The 20,051-nt window shown below is 57.5% G+C and overlaps 1 protein-coding gene across 1 annotated transcript; it reads left to right on the forward strand.

The window, feature by feature from the left end:
- Positions 1-5,620: 5,620 nt before the first annotated feature.
- AIRE (autoimmune regulator) lies at positions 5,621-16,396 on the forward strand (the record flags this gene model as incomplete). The annotated part of the gene is made up of 14 exons (XM_081087389.1): positions 5,621-5,770; positions 6,315-6,489; positions 6,782-6,937; positions 7,280-7,354; positions 7,968-8,081; positions 9,119-9,261; positions 9,373-9,459; positions 10,358-10,473; positions 11,528-11,612; positions 12,144-12,326; positions 12,983-13,101; positions 13,220-13,322; positions 15,688-15,750; positions 16,316-16,396. 14 exons carry the CDS (start codon positions 5,621-5,623, stop codon positions 16,394-16,396), a joined length of 1,650 nt encoding a protein of 549 aa, XP_080943515.1.
- Positions 16,397-20,051: the final 3,655 nt, after the last annotated feature.

A 20,051-nucleotide genomic window follows, 5' to 3' on the forward strand; every position in this document is an offset into this window, starting at 1 on the left:
GTGACAACTAACTGTCCAGTGGGATCCTGGGGTAGAAAACGGACATGAGGGGAAAATGTCAGTCAGCTATGGCTTATTCATTTGGTTAATAATAAAGTATCAGAATTGGTTCATTCAATGGAACAGAAGCATCACACGAATGCAAGACGTTAGTAGGGGAACCTGTGAGGTTCATGGTAACTGCATGGCTTTGCACAATTTCTGTAAATAGGAGACTTCTAAAGTTGTTTTTTTAAACAATATGCAGTATTACTCACTATAGTCACCATGCTGTACATTACGACCCCATGACTTACTTTATAACTGGGAGTTTCACCTCCTTCAGCCATTTTACCTACCGGCCCCCGCATCTGTTCTTCATATCTACTGAGGTCAGGGTTTTGTTTTGTTTTGTTTTGTTAAGATTCCACATATAAGTGAGATCATATGGAATTTGTCTTTCTGTCTGACTAATTTCACTTAGCATAGTGCCCTCAAGGTCCATCCATGTTGCAAATGGCAAGGTTTCCGTTTTTTTATGGTTGAATAGTGTTTCGTTGTACCCATCTCTACCATAATGTCTTTATCCATTCATCCATCTGTGGGCACTTAGGTTGTTGCCATCTCTTGGAGACTGAAAATAATGCTGCGGTGAAGATGGGGGTGCAGATATCTTTTCCAGATAGTGCTTTTGTTTTCTTTGGATAATCATCCAGAAGTGGAGTGCTGGGTCATATGGTAATTCTACGTTTATTGTTTGAGGAATCTCCACACCATTTTCCACAGTGACTGCCCCAGTTTACCTCCCCAGCAACAGTGCATGAGGGTTCCCTTTTCTTCACATCCTTGCCAATACTTTCTTCCTGACTGTTTTTGGTAACAGCCATTCTGACAGGTGTGAGATGATACCTCACTGTGGCTGTGACCTGCATGTCCCTGGTGATGAGTGATGTTGAGCATCTTTTCATGTGCCTGTTGGCCGTCGGTATGTCTTCTTTGGGAAAATGTCTATTTACATTTTCTGCCCATTTTTAATTGGATTTTCCCCCATGAGTCCCTTATATATTTTGGATATTAGCTTCTTATCACATATATTATTTGTAAATATCTTCTCTCACTCATTTTGTTTCCTATATGTGTTTGTTCATTTCTGGGTTCTCTATTCTGTTCCACTAATCATTGTCTGTTTTTATGCCAACATCACACTGTTTGAACTACCAAAGCTTTGTACTGTAGTTTGAAATGAGAGAGTATGATGCCTCCAGCTTTGTCCTTCTTTCTTAAGACTGCTGTGGCTATTTGGGGTCATTTGTGGTTCCATACAAATTTTTAGGATGGTTTTTCCTATTTCTGTGAAAAACGTCATTGGAATTTTGATAGAGGTTGTATTGAACCTGCAGATTGTTTTGGATAGTATGGATGGTTATAACAATATTAATACTTTCAACCCATAAATATATTTAACATATATTTATATAATACATATTAAATACATACTGTATATTTAATGTATGACATAATATATATACATTATTTAGAATATATAGTCAAGTTAATTCACTATTTTTTAAAAGTGGAGGGAAGAGAATTTTTATTTTTATTTTCGGTAAGAGTTTAATTGAGCCAAACTGAGGCCATATGCCCGGGAGCAATATCCCAGACGCTCTTTGGGATACGTTTTGCAGGTTCCTTTTTTCTTGATCAACTTTTTTATTTATTATGCTTTGAATTGCTTTTAATTTTTCAATTACAGTTGACATACATTATTATATTAGTTTCAGGTGTCCACCCCAGCGATTAGAAATGATGTACATAACTTACTAAGTGGTCATTCTGGTAAACGCACACTCACCTGGCACCATACATAGTTATGACAATATTATTGACTATATTCCCTCTGCTGTACTTTAACATCCCCATGACTATTCTGTTACCACCGATTTGTATTGTTTAATCCCTTCAGCTTTTACACCTACCCCGCTCCCCTGCCCCCCCCCCCCCCCACCCCGCAACCCCCTGCTATCTGGCAACTGTCAAAATGCTCTCGATTAGTCTCTTTCTGCTTTGCTTGTTTATGCGTTTTGTTTTCTAGATTCAATTGTTGATAGATATGTGTGTATTGCTGCTTTAATGTTCATATTTCGCTGTCTTCTTCCCTCCTCCTCCTTCTTCTTGACCCTTTAACATTTCATATGATATTGGTTTGGTGGTAATGATCTCCTTTAGTTTTTCTTTGTCTGGGAAGGTCTTTATCTGTCCTTTGATTCTAAATGATAGCTTTGCTGGGCAGAGTAATCTAGTTTGTAACTCCTTGCTTTTCATCACTTTGAATATTTGTGTCACTCCCTTCTGACCTGCAAGGTTTCAGCTGACAGTCTGATGGGAGCTCCCTTTTAGGTAACTAACTGCTTTTCTGTTGCTGCTTCTAAGATGCTCTCTTTGTCTTTCACTTTTTGCATTTTAAGCATCATGTATCTTGGTGTAGGTCCTATTGAGTTCATCTTGTTTGGTGTTCTCTGCGTTTCCTGGACTTGTATATCTATTTCTTTCACCAGGTTAGGGAATTTTTCTGTTAGTTTTTTCAAATAGGTTTTCAATTCCTTTCTCTCTCTCTCTCTCTCTCTCTCTCTCTCTCTCTCTCTCTCTCTCTCTCCCCCCCCCCTCTCTCCCTCTCCCTCTTCTTCCAGCACCCCATGATGCAAACATTGGTACACTTGAAGTTGTCTCAGAGGCTCTTTACACTATTCTTGTTTTCTTTTCTTTTTATTTATTTATTTTTTATTCTTTTTGCTGTTCTGATTGGGTATTTTGCTTTTGTTTTGTTTTTTGCTTCCTTATGTTCCAAATTGCTGATTTGAATCTCAGCTTCATCGACTCGACTGTTGATTCCCTGTAGATGATGCTTCATTTCAGTTAGTGTATCCTTCATTTCTAACTGGTCCTTTCTATGCTGTTGAGGTTCTCACTAAGTTCAGTGAGCACCCTTATAACCAGTGTTTGAACTCTGCATCTCGTAGATCGCTTGCTCCATTTTTGTTTAGTTCATTTCTAGAGTTTTATTCTCTTCTTTCATATTGGGACATATTTCTTTGTTTCCTCCTTTTGACAGCCTTCCTGTGTTTGTTTCTGCGTTAGGTCGAGCTGCTAGGTCTCCCGGGCTTGGTAGAGTGGCCTAATGTAATGGGTGTTCTGTAGGGTCCAGTGACACAGCCTTTCTAATCGCCCAAGCTGGGCCCCAATGTGCACACCCCCCCACCCCACCCCACCCACCCCCACCTCCGTGTGGAGTGTGTACACCCTCCTCTTGTAGTTGAAACTTGATTGCTGTTGGCCTGTCAATGGGAGGGACTTACCCCTGGGCTGATCGCTGCAAGGACTGGCTGTGACCACCGACCACTATGGAGGATCAGCTGTACAGGGGCCCACCCCACAGAGCAGGACTTACTTCAATGGGCTCTGGTGCCCTCTGAGTCCACCCTTGAGTGTGTCGCTTGTAGAGGAGGTTGGGTGGTGACACTTTGACATGGTCAGAAGCTGCCCACTGGGTGCGCTGGCTCTGGGCAAGCCCCAGCCAGACCCCAGCTGCTCTGTGATTCTGCTCTTTGTTCAGTGCCCTGTGTTTCTGCTCCAGGCTTTTCTGGGTGCCAACTATTTGTGGCTTGTTTTGTTTTTAACCCCCTTGGCAGTGGGAGCTCCTGCTACAATCCTGGTGCTGACTGAAGCACATGGTGAAGGAGAGATGGGTGTCCTCCTAGTGCCCTGTTGGCTGACCCCTGGGCTGTGGGTGAAGGGCCTGGTAGTGGAGAGGCCACTGAGGGCCAAGGCTGGATGGGAAGGCTCCATGCTGGATGCTGACCTGGTAGAAGGAGGATGTGGACTGATGGGTTGCTGGTTCAATTCTTGGTCAGGGCACATGCCTGGGTTTTGGGCTCATCCCCTGTGGCGGGGTGTGCAGGAGGCAGCCGATTAATGTTTAGCTCTCATATTGATGTTTCTCTCTTCTCCCTTCCTCTCTCTCAATAAACTATTCTTTTAAAAAAAGTAGAATTTAAGAACTAATGAATTGAAGAGCTGATTTCTTAAATTAATTAATTTTATTTTGGTAACATATGCATAACATAAAATCTGCCATTTTGACCATTTGAAAGTTTAAAATTCAGTAACAATTGGTACACCATGATTGTGCAACCATCACTATTATTTCCAAAATGTTTTCATCACCCCAATGGAAACCCCATACTTATTAAGCAGCCCCCCTCTTCCCCCCCCCCCACCCCCCAGCTCCTGGAAACCAATCATCTGCTTTCTCTCTCTATGGATTTGCCTATTCTGGGCATTTCATATACATGGAATCATATAATAGGTTACCTTTCATGTCCGACTTATTCATTTAGCAGAATGTTTCAAGGTTCACCCATGTTGTAGCATGTGTTAGAATTTCCTCTCTTTTTTGGCTGAATATATGCTATTGCATGGCTAGACCACATTTACCTATCGATTCTCCTGTAGATGGACATTTGGGTTGTCTCCCCCCCTCTGCACACACACACACCCCCTTTTGGCTGTTGTGATAGTGCTGCTGTGAACATGCATATACATGTCTTTACCTGCTTTCAATTCTTCGGGGTGTGCACTTGGGAGTGGAACTGCTGGGCCATACGGCAGCTCTGTGCTAGCTGACTGAGGAACTTGCAGGGGAGGACGAGGCGTAGAGGTGGCCCGCCAAGCAGCAGGCATGTCGCTGCACCCAGTGCCTCATGGAGAAACTGGGGCTCAGCCCCACCCAGTCCCTGGCTCCAGGCCCCTCTCCCCTCTGTGGGTCACCCAGGCCACCCTCACTCTTCCAGGCAGTAGGTCACCTGCAGGAAGGGGTTGTCATGGAAACCCCCCGGGTGGAAAGTCCAGAATTCTACAAGAGTCTCTTTGCTAATCTCCAAGCAAGTGGCTGGGTGACGCCCGCATGGGGCAGGCTGGGCTGGAGGGCACAGGTGCACCTGCAAGGGGTTCATGGCTTTAAAAAAGTGAAGTGAGGACAATTTTAATTCCCCTGGAACCACTGTGTATGGCTAAGGGTCCCTCAGCCCACTGGGGTGGGGCGCGGGGTGACCTGGGAGGAGGAGGATGCTCAAAGGAGAGGGGTGCTGAGCTACTGGAGGCCATGCTCAGGGGTCACCCCGAAAGCCTCGGTTCCCGGGCACCCCTGCGTGCTGGCCTGGCAGCGCCATTAGATGTGACATGAAGCGGGGCTGGGCACTGGGGACTGGGAGCGCTGATTTAGAAGCTTCCTCTGCAAAGAAAAAAAGGCCCACGGACTGCTGGCAGGTGCAGAGCAGGGCTGGCGGCCGCGTCCTACTGGGTTACAGGGAAGTTTCCAGTCCTGCCCCTCGGGCAGCGCCCGGCCCTGATTGGCTTTGGGGCAGCACAGCCTTTGCTCTTTCTGGGGGAGTCGGTCGGTATAACAGCAGCCGGGCGCCCGCAGCCTCAGCCCCGCGGAGGGACGTGCCCGCCCAGGTGTCCGGCGAGGCTGGGAGAGCGGGAGGCAGACACGGCTCAGACGTCCCACCAGCCCGGCGGCACCCCGTGGCCGCGGGACCCCAGACGGGGAGAGGGGGCCCCCAGGTCCGCGCGCCCGGACGACCGGATGGCAGGCGAGGCCCGCGGCGGCGGGGACGCGGCGCTGCGCCGCCTGCTGAGGCTGCATCGCACCGAGATCGCCGTGGCTGTGGACAGCGCCTTCCCGCTGCTGCACGCGCTGGCCGACCACGACGTGGTCCCCGAGGACAAGTTCCAGGTGAGCCCCGACTCCGACCCCACACACCCCTAGACTCCCCAAGCCCCGCCCAGGAGCCTGTCGGCGCCCGGGAAAGGTCCCTGATGGCTCCGCCCGGCCCCTCCCGCCCCTAAGCGCCACTCTAAGGCCCCCAAACCCGCCTCCCGACGCCCCGCCCACGAGCCAGATGGACAGACCCCAGGGCCAGTTGAGGTTGGCCCTGCCCCCAATGCCCGAGGCCTAGCGCTCTCCTAGCCCCAGCCACCAGTCTGGGGGTGGGTCTCCAGGGCAAATTCCAGATGTGCCCCCAACGCAGATCCCCAAATCCCCTCCCAACCCTCCCAAGCCAGGGGCATGGTCCCCTAAGATGACTTCCAAGTAGCCCCCCTCACCCCAGCACCCCATGCCATCCTCAAGCCTGCCCAAGCCAGGGAGTGGACATGGTGCCCAGGTCTCCAGCAGCCTCCCCTGGGTTGGCATCTGCCCTCTAGTGGCACAGTGGAGGCAGGAGGAGGGGGGACTGGGGAGGCGCAGAAGGGTCCCCCACGACCCAGTCTTGCTTCAGGAGACGCTGCGCCTGAAGGAGAAGGAGGGCTGCCCGCAGGCCTTCCACGCCCTTCTCTCCTGGCTCCTGACCCAAGACTCCGCCGCCATCCTGGACTTCTGGAGGGTCCTCTTCAAGGACTACAACCTGGAGAGATATGCCCGGCTGCAGCCCATCCTGGACAGCTTCCCCAAAGGTGGGGCCTGGCTGGGGGCGGGGGGCCGGGGTCCCTGCGAGCCAGCCTCCCTGCTGGGGGCTGAGGGCCTGGAGCCCTGTCGCTGAGTCCCAGTGGGACTGTAAGTGGGAAGAAGTGGCGGGGGGGCGGGGGGGGAGGGGGTGTGGGGGTGGGGGGGGGGTGTTAGGGAGACTCTGGAGCTCACCCAGGACAACCCTGAGTTCTAGGAGGCAAAGGCCCAGGCCTCGTGCACGGTGCCCAGAGGTCAGCTCTGGGCTTGAGGCCTGGCCCTGCCTCTGCCCATGCCCTGCAGATGTGGACCTCAGCCAGCCCCGGAAAGGGAGGAAGCCCCCCGCCGGCCCCAAGGCCCCAGCACCGCTGCCCAGACCCCCGACCAAGAGGAAGGCCCTGGAGGAGCCTCGGGCTGCCCCGCCAGCAGCCCTGTCCCCCAGGCGCACCTCCAGCCCAGGTACGCAGTTCGAAGAGCAGTTCTGGCCATAGATCCCCTGAGAGGCAGCACCCCAGTCCCCACCACACCTTCTCCCCAGAGGCTCTGGGAGTATCTGTTCCACCTGATCACAGAAGCCAGCCTGGGGGGCAGCAGGGGTCCTTTCCGGGGCAGGTGGCCCAGTGCTCATGAAGTAGGCAGGTGGGTGGCACTGCCTTTTCACTGATGTGAACACCAGAGTCTGTAAAGCCAGGGGACCCCTGGGAGTCGGAAGACCACCCCCTCTCGCCGGAGCTCTCCACCCTGCCCGCCCCCTGGCCCCTGAGTGGAGGGCAGGGCCCGCTGCCGCAGCTCCCCCCACAGGCTCCCAGGTGAAGGCCAAGCACGTGAAGAAGCAGGAGAGCACCTCAGAGCCGCAGTGCCTCCCGCTGGGCAATGGTGAGCAGGCCCGAGGCCCCCCTGCTCCTGGGCCAGGGTGTGGGGGTCCAGCAGGTGGACTGGGGAGGGGGCTGTCCTCTAGGACTTGTCCTGGGACCTGGGACCATGGCATCTCACCCCAAAGCCACATCCAGAAAAGAGGGCACGCCTCGGGCTACCCCTCCTGTGCCCTTCCTTCAAGGCTAGCTCCCCTCTGCTTCCTCCAGGGAAGCCTCCTCGGTCCTTTGTCTGGATTCAGCCTGGCCTTGTCCCCTCCCTGCCCCAAGACACAGGGCCCCAGAGACCCTCTGTGGTCCCCTGGTGCCTCCCTCCCAGCACAACCCAGGGCCATGTTCTGGGGGAACCTGATCATTCCTGCTTGCCTGCCATGTTCAGTTGGCACACACACTCACACACACACACACACACACCTCTGCTCTGACACATGGGCTGTGTGTGTGTGTGTGTGTGTGTGTGTGGTGGAGGGGCTGGGCCCCCTCCAAGGCCTGCCCTGAGCGGAAGGAAAGAAGCATTCTGCCGCCAGGTGCCTCTTGCTCCCCACTGCCCGCATGGAGGAGGTGCTCAGGGGCCATCTTCCCAACTGGTGACCCCCACCTGCTGCTCCCTTCCCCAGGAATTCAGACTATGTCCGCTTCGGTCCAGAGAGCCGTGGCTGTGTCGTCTGGGGATGTCCCAGGAGCCTGCGGGGCTGTGGAGGGGATCCTCATCCAGCAGGTGTTTGAGTCAGGTAGACGGTGCTGGCCCCTAAGAGCCGCATCCCCCCTTAACTCTCTGGTGGCTCCAGAGCAGTCAGGACCGTGGACAAGGCAGCCAGTGTCCCCCGAGTGGTTCTGGCCCTGGGAGGGTGGGAGGCATGCGGGCTCCCCGAGGTGGGGGTGGGGGATCCTGAACAAGCAGGCCAGGGAACGTCTGAGAGGCCAGCGGTCCAGGGCCACACCCTGGATCACCTCCGTCCACTTGGACGGGCCTCTTCAGGATCACGGGCTCACCTCCTTGAATGTCCTCAGCTTACAAGTCTGAGGCCTGTGCTGCTCAGACCTCCAGGGAGGGGGCTGCTCTCTTGCGGGACAGCCTGCAGCACCCATTCTCTGCACCCCCTTACTCCATCCGCTGTGCGGGCACCAGCTGGGGCACATAGGACAGCCCGGCCCCGCTGCCCCTCGGAGCTGCTGGGGGCCTGGTCTCACTGGGAGGGACCCAAGGGCCCTGCAGTGGTTTCTCGGGGCTGTTAGGCCCCATTACCACTAACTGGGTGGCGTAAAGCAACAGAAATTCCAAAATCTCCGTGTCTGCAAAGCCACTCTCGAGGAAGCTCAGGGCAGAAGCTGTCCTGCCTCTCCCAGATCCTCGTTCCCTGGTTTCCTGGTTTCCTGGTTCCCTGGTTCCCTGGTTCCCTGGTTCCCTGGTTCCCTGGCTTGGAGTCCAGTCACTCCAGCCCCTGCCTCCGTCCTCACGGGGCCTCCTCCCTGTCTCTCTGTGTCCTCTCCTCTTCTCACAAGGACACCGGTCAGTGGACATAGGGTCCAGTGCAAGCTCATTGTAACTAATTACATCTGCGAAGACCCTACTTTCAAATAAGGTCCCGCACCCACATTCCAGGTGGACATGGATTTGGGGGACACACAATACAGTTCCCAGCAGAGAACCCTCCTGACTGGGGCGGGTGGGGGAGAAGGAGCATCCAGCTGCAGAGCTCCCGGCCTCTCTGCCGCCTGCTGGCCACTGGCCTGGGCAGGCAGCCGGCCAGTCAGCCTCTCCTCCCAGGTGGCACCCAGAAGTGCATCCAGGTGGGCGGTGTTTACACTCCCAGCAAGTTTGAAGACCCCGGTGGGGGGAAGAGCAAAGCCCGCAGCGGCAGCAGCCTGAAGACCCTGGTCCGAGCAAAGGGTCCCCAGGTTGCAGCCCCTGTAAGTGCAGCCACGTGATTCCTTGGTGCCCACCTCCAGTACACACAGTGGCTTTGGGGGCTCCCTACCGGACTGTCTCCCCTGTTGGTGACCCTGTCTTCTCCCCGGCAGGCTGGAGAGGACCCGAGAGCAGGCCAGCAAGACAGGGTCCCGGCCCCCCTTCCCCTCCCCCTCCCCAGCGAGCCCCAGCTCCACCAGGTAACTCCCAGACGTGGGGGTGGGGGGAGGGTGCCCTCATCCCCATGATGCCAGGGCTTGCCACTTGTCCAGGGCACTCACTCAGTGACTGCAGGACAGGCGTACGCCCCTGTTCACAGGGGGAGCTCTTTTTTTCAATAGTATCTTTTTTTCTGATAACACACAATTGTAAAAATAAAAATAAGTCAGAGAAAGTGCATCTTGACGGGCTTTTAAAAATGTTTGGTCCAGATGCCAGCTGTCCCTGGCCCATGGATGGTGGTTGCCCCTGCTGGGAGCCAGGAACCCGAGTGCCAAGCACATCTTTGGGCTCCCAGCAGCGTTTCTTACTGAGGCAGAACTAGTCCCAGATCCCAGCCCCTCCACACCAGGCCCTGTCTGGACCCCAGGATCCAGCAGGACCCATGCCTGCTCTTGGCTGGCAGGTCTGGGAGGACTGTTACAATGAGCGTGCTCATTGCTGTGCATGGCTGCCAGCCTGGCAGTTCAGGGGGCCTCTGGAGGAGGTGGCAGCCAGGAGGGCATCATGGATACATGCAGGCAAGGGCACAAGCAGACTGGAGGCCTCAGGTAGAGGGGACATCAGGTGCCCGGGGCGAACAGGAACACCTCTGGGCCTAGCCCTCCTTGCCCTGTGGGGAAGGGGCAGCATGGGGGTGGGTGCCGAGGAGAAACCCGGCTTTCTGAAGGTTCTTCCCAAGAGAGATGGACTTGGCAGGTGTGCAGGGACTAGAGTCTCAGAGATGGAAGGGGTCGAGGGCAGGCCCCGGGAGCAGGCGTTGGCCAGCAGCAGAGGGGCCAGGGGACCTGGTGCCCCCGGGGAGCCTGCACTGCAGCCGTCGGGGGGAGGCTGGGCCCACCCCCTGTCCACCAGAGGATGTGGTCTCTTTCCGGTCAGAAGAACGAGGATGAGTGTGCCGTGTGCCGGGACGGCGGGGAGCTCATCTGCTGTGACGGCTGCCCCCGCGCCTTCCACCTGGCCTGCCTGTCCCCACCGCTCCAGGAGATCCCCAGGTGAGCCCGGCATGCTGGTCACCTCCGCAGCACCCGTCCACCCCCATCTGGCTTCACAGCCACCTCCACCCACTGACCCTGAGGCCTCCCGGACGTCTCTCGGTTCCACGGGTGGGGAGTGAGGCCCACCTTCAGGGTGGCCTTGGCTCACGTCACTGGGCAGTGGGGCTGCGGCCTGGGCTGCTCCCACTCCACCTCCCTGCGCGGTCACACCGTCTGGCCAGCACCCAGCCTGGCCAGCAGGGCCCTGAGGGTGGTGAAGCAGAATGGATGGCGGAAGCAAAGAGTGGCCAGCCTGTCCCATCTCACTCCACACCCCCGGGCAAACTCCCACAAGCAGCTGACCCCTCCACCCCCAGGTGAAGTCGGGCCACAAAGCTGCACCCCAAGGGCCGGTCTACCTCCTGGTGCACCCTCCCCAGCCCACCAGGAGAGCCTTGCCCTCTACCACCCGTGATCACAGGTCATGGTGGTCTGCAGGGAGGGCCTCGGAGGAGTTGTCGCCCTGGCTCTGCCCCTGCTCACTGTGTGACCTTGACCGGGTCACATCTCTCTCTGAGATGCCTCTGCACTAAAACAAGGGGGTTCGGCCCAGGTCACTGCCCAGCTCCCCCGCCCCAGACACTGACTGTCCGTCATTCTTCCATTCTCTTCCTTCCTGCCCTTAACCATGTGGTGGGTCCAGGGTATAAACACCAGCCCAGGGAGGCCCCACCTGCAGGCCAAGCCCCTGACAGCAGGCACAGGCGGCTGCAGGTGTGGGTGTGGGGCACTCTTGGGGCTCATTTGAGAAGTACCATGGGGACACCGATCTTGTTGGTGAGGTCCAACCCACCAGAGGCAAATATTGGGCATCCTTGGCTCTCCTGATGACTGGCTGGGCGGGCCCTTCCACTGTGGCTCTGCCCACTTCCTGCCCGGGCCTTGGTTTCCCCATCTGTAAAAGGGAAGGGTAACTTGGACGAGCCCTCGGGCCTCCCTGGATTTGGGGTTTGGGAAGCTACAAGCCTTCTGCCTTGCTCCGCATGCCTCTGGCCGCTGACAAAATGAGCAGTGGTACTTGGAGGTGCTCCAGCTGCCTCCAGGGAAGAGCCCAGCCAGACCTGCCTGGGGCCAAGGAGCCACCTGCGGAGACCCCGGTAAGCACAGGCCCCCTGTCCTCCTGGAGTCCCTGCCCGCTGGCCACGCCCGGGGTCGGGCCTGCCCAGCCGTTGAACCATGTGCCCCCACCCTGGCCTGGCCACATCCATTCAACTTTCTATAGTAGGGCCTGAGGGGTGCCAGCTACTGGGCCGCTGCCCCGTTTGTCAGTGCTTGAACTGGGGTGCCTCGGCTCTGTCAGCCCAACACGAGGGATGTGCTTTGACCACTGATAATGTTCACCCCAAAATGTTTTAGTGTCTGATGCAGCAAAGACATGAAGGATGTGACACATGCCTGGATGTAGGTGGAGTGTTTACCTCCACAGTCCCTGAGGCCTTTGGGCACCCCATCTTTAGATGGGGAAAGGGCGAAGGGTAGAGGACCACAGAGCTGGGACTGCACCCCGGCCTTTCTGACCCATGTGGTGTTCCTTCCACACCAGCCCCAGTTCCCCGCGGTCACTAACTCCCTGGGTGGTGCCGGGCAGGTCCCTGCAGCCCCTCTGAGCCCCGAGCCCCTGGTTCCAGGTCATCCTGGGACTGCGATCCTCGGGAGAGGAGGTGAAGGGACCGCTCAGGGAGCTCCCCGCTGGTATGGACACTGCTGTCGCCTACAAGCACCTGCTGAACCCACCTTCAGGGGCCCCCCTGCCCATCCTGGACCCCTCCACCCTCCGCCCCCTACTCAGTGTGGGCCCTGAGGGGCAGCAGGTGAGGGGGCGAGGGCCCTGGGGTCTGGTGTTGCCTTGAGGGTGCTCAGGGCCGGCAGGGCAGCCTGAAGTGGGAGGAAAGTGACTCACAGGGGGAAAGTGGAGGGGAAAGTGGGCTGGAGTCTAAGGGGGTTAGGAGTCAGGGCTGGGGCTGGGGCTCTGCCAGGAGCAGCCAGATTGACCGTGGGGAGGGCAGGTGGGAAGAAGCTGGAGGAGGCACAGGGGTGGGTGAGGTGGGAGAGCACCCAGAACAGGGGTGGGGCTCTGGAGGGATGCCTTCAGGGCTGAGGCATCCTTATTGTTCCTGAAACACCCAGCCCTAAAAGAGGCTGGACGATAAAAGGGGCTGGGATGGCACTTGGGGGAGTCCCCATGCACCCCAGCTCTTCATGCCTCGTTTGGAGAGTGCCATTTCGGAGACCCCTTGGCCAGCCCCGAAGGGGGCCCAGTCCCACCAAGAAGGAGCGAGGCCGGGGCACCTGGTTTCCCCGGGCTGCAGCCAGGCACCCTCCCTCGGGGGCTGGGACCCCAAACCACCCCTCCCCTGCGCGCGCCCCACCCCGCGGTCCAGCCCCGGCGGGTCCCTGGGATAGGGGAGGGTGCAGGATGGGTAGCGCGCCCCTCCCGGCCGCCGTCACGGTGCGGTCCGCCCCGCAGGGCCCGGCGTCCGGCGCGCGGTGCGGAGTGTGCGGGGACGGCACGGACGCGCTGCGGTGCGCGCACTGCGCCGCCGCCTTCCACTGGCGCTGCCACTTCCCCGCCGGCGCCCGGCCAGGGTGAGTGCGATGGCCCGGGGGTGGGGGCGCGCCCGGCGGCTCCGCGAGGGTCCCTCCTGCACCCCACCGCCCCCGGCCGAGCCCGGGCCGCCCGCAGCCTGTCCTCCCCTCTGCGCAGGGCCGTCCTGCGCTGCAGGTCCTGCTCCGGAGACCCCGGCCCGGCCCCCGGGGAGGCGGCGCCCGCCCCGAGCCCGGCCCGCCCGGCGCCCGGGGCGGCCAAGGTGAGTGCCCCCCTGGGGGAGGGGCCCCGCGGGGTGGAGAGGTGGAGGAGGAGCATCTGGAGAGGCAGCTCTGGCGCCAATTTCGCGGGTTTTCATCACACCCCGCAACACGTGTTCCTTATTTCTATTCAGTGGTTTTGTTTAAAGAGACTCCTTGTTGGTAATTTAAATCTATTGGAAAAGGAAGCTCGCCCCAGCAATGACCCCAGGTTGGATCACGTCTGTGCCCAGAGCTCCCCTGACCCCCGTGTCCTTCCCCAGCCCGGGAGTGCCCGGTGGGTTGGGGTGAGGGGTGGGATGGGGTGAGGGGCGAGCGGAAAGGAGACCCCACGGTGAGGTGAGCATGCGCACGCGATGACATAGGATGAACCACCCGTGCAACCACCACCCCCGTCCCCCAAAGGAAGTCCAAACTTGTTGAGCATTTTTTAAAAATATATTTTTATTGATTTCAGTGAGGAAGGGAGAGGGAGATAAAAACATCAGTGATAAGAGAGAACCACTGGTTGGCTGCCCCCTGCACACTCCACACTGGGGGGTGGATCCCAAAACCCCTGCATGTGCCTTGACCAGGAATCGAACTCTAACCTCCTGGTTTATAGGTCGATGTTCAACCACTGAGCCACACGGGCCTGGCTAGAGCATTTTTTTAAAAAAGCATTTAAAATTTTTTTAAAGCACGCCCCATACTGGGGATCGAGTCCACAACCCAGGCATGTGCCCTTGACCAGACTTGAACCGGGGACTCTTCAGTTCACAGGCCCATGCTCTATCCACTGAGCCAAACCAGCTAGGGCTGTAGAGACTTTTTATAAAAATTTATCTGGCTGAAAACAGGATAAGCCTGGAAGCAAGATCTCAACAGACTGAGAAAAATGCTCCACAGAATAAAGTTTGCGGTTTCTTCTCTGCACGGAGGTTCAGGAGGGACCACAGGGAAGATTGGGTGGAGGTGGCAGAAAGCAAGGCCCGGGTGGGAGTACTGGGTAGTTAAGACTGTGCCGTCTAGAGGGGTCACACTTGAGAAGGAGGGGTCTGACAGGGGGCATTTCAAAGGCCTGTTAACTAGATGCATGGAAACAATGGATGGGTTGGTTTAAGGCCAAGAAAAGCCTTTTACTAAAGACGTTCAATGCCTCTGTCTATCCACCATGACCTGCACGGTTAGGAGTTTATGGTCAGATCGTCCTGTGAGGAACTTTCCATAGAACCCCATTTCCATGCACACCCCACTCCTCCAGCAGCCCTGGGTGGGGACCCTTCCCAGCCCCATTCTGCAGCCACAAGTCCCTGGGGAGAAGTCACTCTCTCCATCCTCTTTGTCCAGGAGGAGATGCAGCCAAGGCCCCAGCAGCTAAGCAGCAGGCGTCTGGGGCTCCCTCAGAATCTGGGGGGTCCCGTGTCCCCCAGTCAGGAGCCCCCAGAGGGTGGCGCCTCTTGCCCTAGCTGCCCTATGCAGAGGCCTCCCTGACCACATCCCTGGCCTGGAGGAATCTTTGGGGGCCCCAGAGGTCCTGCCCGCATCCAGGCCCCGCCCAGGAGGCTCTTGGGACCCCCTGGCAGGGCTCACAGCTGCCTGGTCCCCACCCATCTGCACAGGGTGTGCCCAAGCCAGCTCACTGCCTCCAGGCAGCCTTGGGGGGTGGGTCTCCCAGGAGGGGATGCCTCCCTCCAGAATCTGCTTCCTTTCTTGAGACCTGGTTTCTTTCCTCTTAACAGCAAAGGCTGGTTTCTTTTCATTGTGATGTAAAATGTCCTGCCATTTTGGAGTCAAAAGTTGCAGCTCGCTTTGCCCCAGACCATTTCCTGAAAGCTCCCGCACACCTTGGGGCTGTGGGCCTGTGCTTATCAGACCCACCCAGTGGAATGCTGGTATTTCCTGTTCTGAGCTCCAAACCGGGCACTTTCACTTGGTTCCACTGTAGTAGGGACTTCTCCCCTCCTGGCTGGGAGCCTCGTTCCCTGCTCTGGCACCTTGCCCAGGGGCACGGTTGGCTGGCCTTGGACCAGGCACTTTCCTCTCGGGACTTCAGTTTTCCATCAGTGATGGGGTTCTCTCAGTCACCTCACATTCCCCAGAGGGCCACACAGCGTGTGGAGGCAGGCACCTCTGGGGGCTCCTGGGGGCAGGCAGCTCCCAGCTCACTCCTGTCCACCCTGCCGGTGCCCACTGCCTCCAGAGGAGCTAGGTGTCAGAATTCAGTTTTCAGCCCCCCGCCAACAACTGCAGTGCCTCCACTGCACTGGCACCTGCCACCCACCCCCAGCCCCTGATGCCTCTGCAGGGAGTTCAGCTTCCATGGGGATGTCCCTAACTGGGGTGTGGAAGTTGGGGTGACCTCCCTTTCCTGGGTTCTAGGCAGGGGATGATTCTACTGGTCACGAGCCCGTTCTTCACAGGGATGACCTGGAGTCCCTCCTGAGCGAGGTAACACATCACCTGGCCTCCACCTTGTCCTTACTGCTCCCCCTAACCCCCACCCCAAGCCAGCCAGCACCAGAGACACAGGAGGGGCAAGAAGTCCCGGCTCTGGGCCCTCCAAGCACCCCAAGGCAACATGCTCCAGCATGGCCCTGACCCCTCTATGCACGTGAGCACACAAACGCAACAAGGGGACCCTGAGCTGCTCCCGCTTCTAGCTGGCTCGCAGGTCCTGGTGCCCAGACATGGGGGGTTGCAGAACCCCAGCAACAGGGCCACCAAAGCCGGACTTGGAGGCCTGGCCTTTTCCCAGGGCGGGTGGGGGCCCAGGAGCTCTGCTGTTTGTGGCTCTCTCCCTCCTCTTCCTGACCCAGGCCTCTCTGCCTGAAGATGAGCAGCTAGATTTGCTGGGAAGAAATGTGGCTTTTAGGGGCCTCATCTTCTTTGGACAGGAGGTCAACACCTCCAGCCATTCCCCTGTCCCAGGTGGGCAGATGTGGGCGGGGCGGGCATACCTTTCCTGGGAGGTTCTGGCCGGGTCCCAGTGCCCTGGTTCTGCTCTGTCCTGCAGCACTCCTTCGATGGCATCCTGCAGTGGGCCATCCAGAGCATGTCCCGCCCGCTGGCTGAGGTGCCCAACTTCCCCTCCTGATCCGGAGGCCCAAGCCTGGAAGCATGGAGGGGCAGGGGCCGAGTGAGATCAGATCCTCCCATCCCTGTGAGTGCCCACTTGCTTGTGCTCACGGTGACTGCTCTGAGAGGGACAGAGGGACGGAGGGACAAGCTCCCTCGCCCCGGAGCTGTCCAGGTTGGAGCCAAGAGGAACTGACAAGTTCCAAGTATTGTCAATGCCGCTTGTAAACACAACCCGTCTTTGTAAAACACAAAGCCATCATGTGCCCTAAAATTAAAGTCACGTCTGTGTGGGTTTAACATGTTCTCCAGTGGATGGGGTGTGTTTATTTTGGGGGGTCTGAACCCATGTTTCTGGTGCCTGAAGTGTAGGTGGAGCTGGCTGGATGGAAATGCCTGTGAGCAGCTCCACTCTGCCCTCTGCTGGGAGCGCTCGGGTGCTGCCTTTGGCCGGGAGGAAAGTCCAGGTTCCACGTTTGGCCCCGTCCCGCCCGCCTCTGTCTCTGCCCCCACCGTGCTTGCCTCTGTTTCTGAGGGGCCAAGCTCGTCCACCCCAGGGCCTTTGCAGGGCTGCTCCCTCTGCTCAGATTTCCTTCCCTTGATGCTTTGCGGTCTGTTTTCTCAGCATTGAGAGCTCAGCTCCAATGCCACCTCATGCATCCAGTTATTCACTCACTCACTCACTCATTCACTCATTCAATCATTCATTCATTCAAGAAACTTCCTTGTGGATTTTCTATGCACTGAGCCTTTTTCCAGCCGTGGGGTCCCAGGGGGAAATTCCAGTGGTGGGATGGACCACATACAAGAGGAAGGTGACCTCACGTCGGGTAACTGCTATGATATAGAGGCAGGACTGGGGTCAGAGGGCAGAGCATGCTACGGGAGGGGCCAGTGTGTCTGTGCAACAAATCGGAGGTCGTGTGATTGGGGCACACTTCACTGAGTCACACCCAGCTGTAAACAAGTCATGTGAGAGCCCCACCTCAACCCTTAGGCCACACAGTAAATGAATGATAGGGGAGGTCAGATAGAAGGTCTAGCGAAGCAGGGCAGCGGGCAGGCAAATACAGCAGGCCCCAGGTTTCTGGGAGGAAGCCCTGGGAAGTGTGGGGTCAGGGCAGGAGTGGGGACTGAGCTCCAGGAGCCTCAGAGCAGGGGCCCTAAAGGACCAGGTGGCTTCGGAAGGCTCCCTGATGGAGCGTCCAGCCCCTCTGCCCTCATTTTCCTCATGGCAACTGCCACGGTCTGAAGCCGGCTTCTGGATTGGTCGGTTTCTTTCCTAGCTGTGTCTGTCTCCCAGAACTGCAGCTGGGGGTCCTGGGGCCCTGCCTGGCTCTTGGCCATGTCCCCAGGGCCTGGCACAGCTGTTGGGTCCGTGTTGGTGGGAGGGGATGGCAGGGCTGTCATAGCTCCCTCACCCTCAGGAACCCATGACAGAAGGCCCAGATGGGGGTCAGAGGCCTGGGAGGAAGGGAAGCAGCCACAGGCCTCCCTGTGAGTGGGCAGCAAAGCTAGGACTTGTGCTGACTTGGGACATGGCTTTTGTTCCCACCCAGGGAGGCCCAGGCAGGGAGTGACAGCAGGAATAGGGGTCCCAGTCAAGACTCAGCCCCCGGCCTCTCTGGGGTCTGGCTGGCTCACACAGCCCCTCTGGGGACCCTCTGCCTGTACACGGGCTCCTTAGGCAGCACCTGCAGGGTGGGTTGAGGGAGGGGCAGGCCCCCCTAGGACAGCTCATGTTTAGGGTCTGTTTAGCCCTGGAGGGGGCCTGACTCCCACCAGCGTGGGGTAATGCCCCATGCCTCTTGGTTGAGCAGCTGTTCCAGGCTGGGCCAGGCCAGGCAGGCAGCGATGGGACCGACAGCAATGGGACAGCAATGCCAGGAGCGGATGAAGGAGCTGTGAATGCACTGGGCGTGTCCCAGCGTAGAGGCTGGATCCTGGACAAGGAGAGACAGAGAGAAGGGAAGGACTGAAACCAGACAACCAATGGGTCCGTGCTGCCTGTCACTGCTTGAGCCAATTAAGTGGATACAGGGTTGAATCATATGTAAGCATTTATTCCCGTATTGCCGGCAGTATGGGAGAGCAGCAGGTCATCCACAAAAACCTGCTCTGCAGCCCCCATGAGCCAGCTGCTTCCTGGTGTATGGGGTAGGACAAGGATTCCTGGGGGAAGTAGGGATTGTGGTATGGGAATAAGGATTACCCTGGGTATGGGAATAAGGATTACCCGCATGGGTGTGCAGGCAATGTGGGACTCCATTGTTTGGACAAGATTGTTAATCTTTCCATGATAAAAGGCAGCTCTTGAATGAGAATGGACCACATTCCAAAGTTGACTGGCAGGTCCAAGGTTGACTGGAAGGTCCAAGGTTGTCTCCCACATCGGAGGGCGGGTTTGGGGGGAGGGGGGAGGGGGCGGGGTACAACTCCCAGCCAGGTCAGAATGTCCTTCCTTTAACCAACACAAGGCAGTCATGGTTAACAAAGCATGATTACTATTTCCCATAACCATAGCTAGTCCCCAATATTCTATTTTTGCCCCTAACGGGTCCAGACAGGAGGATTGGGAGGGAGCAGCCACAGCGGCACAGGCTCACTCACCCAGAGCAGGGGGGGAGGGAGTGGAGTGGGGAGCCTTCCCCTGTCCCCCTGAGATCCCAGCACTGCTGAGCCCTGCTCCCACCCCAAGAGTGAACCAGGCTGGGTGAAGGTTGCAGAGGCCAGTGGGAACGGCATAGTGGGGACCGTGGCAGTGAGGTGCATGTTGGGGAGCTGACCAGGGCAACCCAGATGCCACGGGCTCCCTGCCCATCAGTGTCCACACTCCTCCAGTGCAGCCTCACCGTGAAATCCTCTGTTGCTGGGTCTGGCCCTCTCCTCAGCCCAGTGCAGTCCTGGCACAATTGGGTCTCACCTGGTGGGTCTCAGAGCACCCGAACACCCAGCTTCATCAGAGCCCACCCCTCTAAGACAAGTCCAGGGAGGCCGTCCCCAGGGACCTCCGTGCTTCCATGGGCCGCCCAGGGTTACTTCCTCCAATTTAGCTTCTCTTTAGGAGACAGCCTTCAAAGCGTGAGGGCCGGCTGACAGGTCGGAGGCTCAGCTGTCACTGTCTTTGAAATTATGAACAGTTTATGAATTGCATTTTGTGCTGGGCCCCTGCCCCACAGCACCTGGTCCTGTTTGGAGACTCAGAGGGACTGGCCGATGTGGGGTCATTGCTAAGAATCGGGTGAAGAACCTGGTGCATGTGGATGTGCCCAGTGGGCTCAGAAAAAGACAGCATTTCAGACACAGTTATGCTCAAGGGGGCGGGCAGGCCTGGCTCTGGGCTGGTTGCCTGCACTGGACGGAGCGCACGCCGCACACGCGCCCCCGGAACTGAAGCTCCGGCGCCTGACAGCTGACTTGGTGCTCGAGGACAGTTTTGAGAGGCTGCACATCGTTCATTCCCCCAGGACTCCGAGAGCGCCTCTGGGCGGTCGGTGGCAGCCCCTGGGGGACAGGGGGGTCCCAGGGCTCCCGGGCACAGGCTGCTCAGTGTGGAAAAGGCCGCTCTGCTCCACCCCAGCGGCCCGCCTGCACCCTGACTCCCAGCTGGTGGATAATCACCTGGTCCCACATGGCGCTGTGGCCCAGCTGCAGCCCCTCAGCCCCTCAGAGAG

This window comes from Myotis nattereri, assembly GCF_964212035.1.
Source record: "Myotis nattereri genome assembly, chromosome: 3".
NCBI classification, from domain to species: domain Eukaryota; kingdom Metazoa; phylum Chordata; class Mammalia; order Chiroptera; family Vespertilionidae; genus Myotis; species Myotis nattereri.